General features: G+C 37.1%; 1 protein-coding gene across 1 annotated transcript; it reads left to right on the plus strand.

The window, feature by feature from the left end:
- The first annotated feature begins 1477 nt into the window (after positions 1-1477).
- On the plus strand, positions 1478-2617 carry LOC122042982. The gene is made up of 3 exons (XM_042603400.1): positions 1478-2002; positions 2144-2257; positions 2306-2617. Exons 1-3 carry the CDS (start codon positions 1478-1480, stop codon positions 2615-2617), a joined length of 951 nt encoding a protein of 316 aa, XP_042459334.1.

Below are 2617 nucleotides of genomic sequence, written 5' to 3' on the forward strand. Positions count from 1 at the left end.
TTAAGATATTAAAAAGCAAGAGATAAAATATTACCATCAAAATCTACTATATATTTTTATATGTTTAATTTTTTTTAAAAAAAAATCTCTTCCAAAATATATAAAAATTAGTATCGAATTGATGTAAAAGGACTGTGGGAATAGATGGGAAAAAGTTATGTGAGTCAACGATACAGAAAGTTCGGTGTCAATTGCCAACGACGACTTCTCTTCCATTAATAAAAGTAGCGTGTCATTGTGGCTTCCGTCGACAAGCTGAACGTGTTGACACGCCCATGTGCCAGGTGAGTGAGTGCTGCCGTTTAATTTATTATTAAAATATATTTTTGATAATTTATCAAAATGTTCATGCATGATAACCTTTCACTTTTCTCTCGAACGACGCGTAAACCGATCGTTGAACTCTTTTGTCAATTGCACTGCGTCATAAACCGCCCCAACCATCGCATCCCTCAAATCGGCCTCGACACTTAAGACTGATCTCGACACGTGTCACTGGGACATGCCATTATAAAAAATGGGACTGACTCTCTGAGATTCAAATCTCAATCGGACATATGAAAACTATATGACGCTAGCCATCGTCAAAATTCATCTGTGTTTTTTAATTTATTCCGGTGGTAAAATTTTCTATGGGACGGAATCGATGATCGGGATGGTAATAACTAGATATATGAATAATGATAATAAAAATAAACTGTGACATGCGATTATTCTTAAACAATACGCTCTGCTTCCTTCTTTGTGGTTTCGCTGTTACTTTTTCCATGCTAACAAAAGCGCGTGTATCAAAGAAAAGACCAGTCAGTTCTACTGTATTTTTCTTCTCGTTTTCTTTCCCTAGGGGTGATTTGTGTCCCCGATGCTTCAAGTTTGTAATTTCAAAGCTCCATCATTTGAGGAAGTACATTAGAACACCTCCAACACGGCATTCACGTCGCGTTATAACGTGACTGTATGTTTAACGTCACGTTGCGGATGTCAACGCGGCGTTAAAACGCTTGAACGCGTTCAAGCGTTCATGGGGTGGGCCAGGGCAGGCCCACCCCATGTGTAAACTTTTTTTTTTTTAACGACGACTAGTGCAACGGTTTTTTTAAATATAAATTTTTAAATAATAACTTTTTTAAATAACAGCTTTACATTTTTAAATTAAAAATTAAATAACGGCTAGTTATTTAATGGTTATTTTTTAACAGCTAGTTAACGGCTAGTTCGAAATTTCATCTATAAATAACCATCAATATACACACATATTTTCATTCCAACTCATTACTCTTTCAATTCTACTCTCTAAATTCTCTCCCCATCTATTTTTTTCAAGTACCTACCATCTTATTTTCTATCCGAATTGGATGAAAATAATAGGGCATTTTTTACAAATTTCTTGAATTCTACAAACAACTCGCAAGAATATTCATCTTCCCAAAATCCATAAATTCCACCAAATTAATAATACCCACATCCATTTCCCAATATGTCGTTTCCTCCACAAAATCTTAAAAATTTTCAAGGTTTTGGAAATTCTATGAATCATCTGAATTATGCCCCTCGAGGTCCATATCAACCACTTCCAGCCGAATATTGGCAAAACATGAGCCATCCGTATTTCACGTCGTCGGTTGTTCATGGATATGGTACCCCGCACACAACTAGTATGTCTTTCACTCCTTCGATGTCGAATGAACCTGCAACTCTGACTTTTGTCCCGGAGACTCAACTTTATGACCATGAATCCCCAATTGAGTTGGTTAATTTAGAAAAGGCGGTTTCAAATGGTGAGGGTACAAGAAAGCGTTCAAGTTGGACAAAGGTTGAAGACGAAGTCTTAGCGAGAAATTTTGTCACTATCAGTGATGATCCAATAATCGGCAATGATCAAAAGGCGGATGCTTTTTGGGGACGGGTTGAAAGCTACTACAATGAGAATCTTCCCCTAGGTTCAAAAACCAGAAGTGCAAATGTTATACGGTCACATTGGCACAATACAATCCAAAAGAAGGTATATTGATTCAACGTAAATTACAATAGTATTTATAGTTCATATCGAAGTGGTCACAGTGATGAAGATATATTGAGGTTTGCGTACGAAAAATATCTATCCGAAAACAATGGTGTTGCATTCAATCTCGAACATGTGTAGAGAATTGTCAAAGACCGTTCAATGTTTACTCCACAGTCCGCTGATCACTTTGTGGCGACAAAGAAGACAAGGACCTCAGAGTCGGGAGCAAGCAACACCTCCTCCAACCAAGATGTGAGTATAGACCTGGATTATGAAGATACTCGTCCAATGGGATAAAAGGCAGCAAAAAGAAAGGGAAAAGACAAAGTAAAATCGACCATGGAAGATCTGACAGTAAACTACAATAATACTATCACAAAGTTCACTGAGTATACAAGCGTGAAGAAGTCCGAAGTCTATTTGAAACAAAAACAACTCGAAGTAGAGGAGATTAAGGCAAAAGCTGCATTGTCCAAATCTGAAGCTAAGAATCGTCGCTTGAAGTTGAAGGAGTACGAAATATTGAACAAAGACACCTCACAGATGACAAAGGAGCAGCTTATCATACATGAATGTCTATGCAAGGATATTAGGTCAAGATGGAATATCTAA

This window comes from Zingiber officinale, chromosome 1B, assembly GCF_018446385.1.
Source record: "Zingiber officinale cultivar Zhangliang chromosome 1B, Zo_v1.1, whole genome shotgun sequence".
Classification (NCBI taxonomy): domain Eukaryota; kingdom Viridiplantae; phylum Streptophyta; class Magnoliopsida; order Zingiberales; family Zingiberaceae; genus Zingiber; species Zingiber officinale.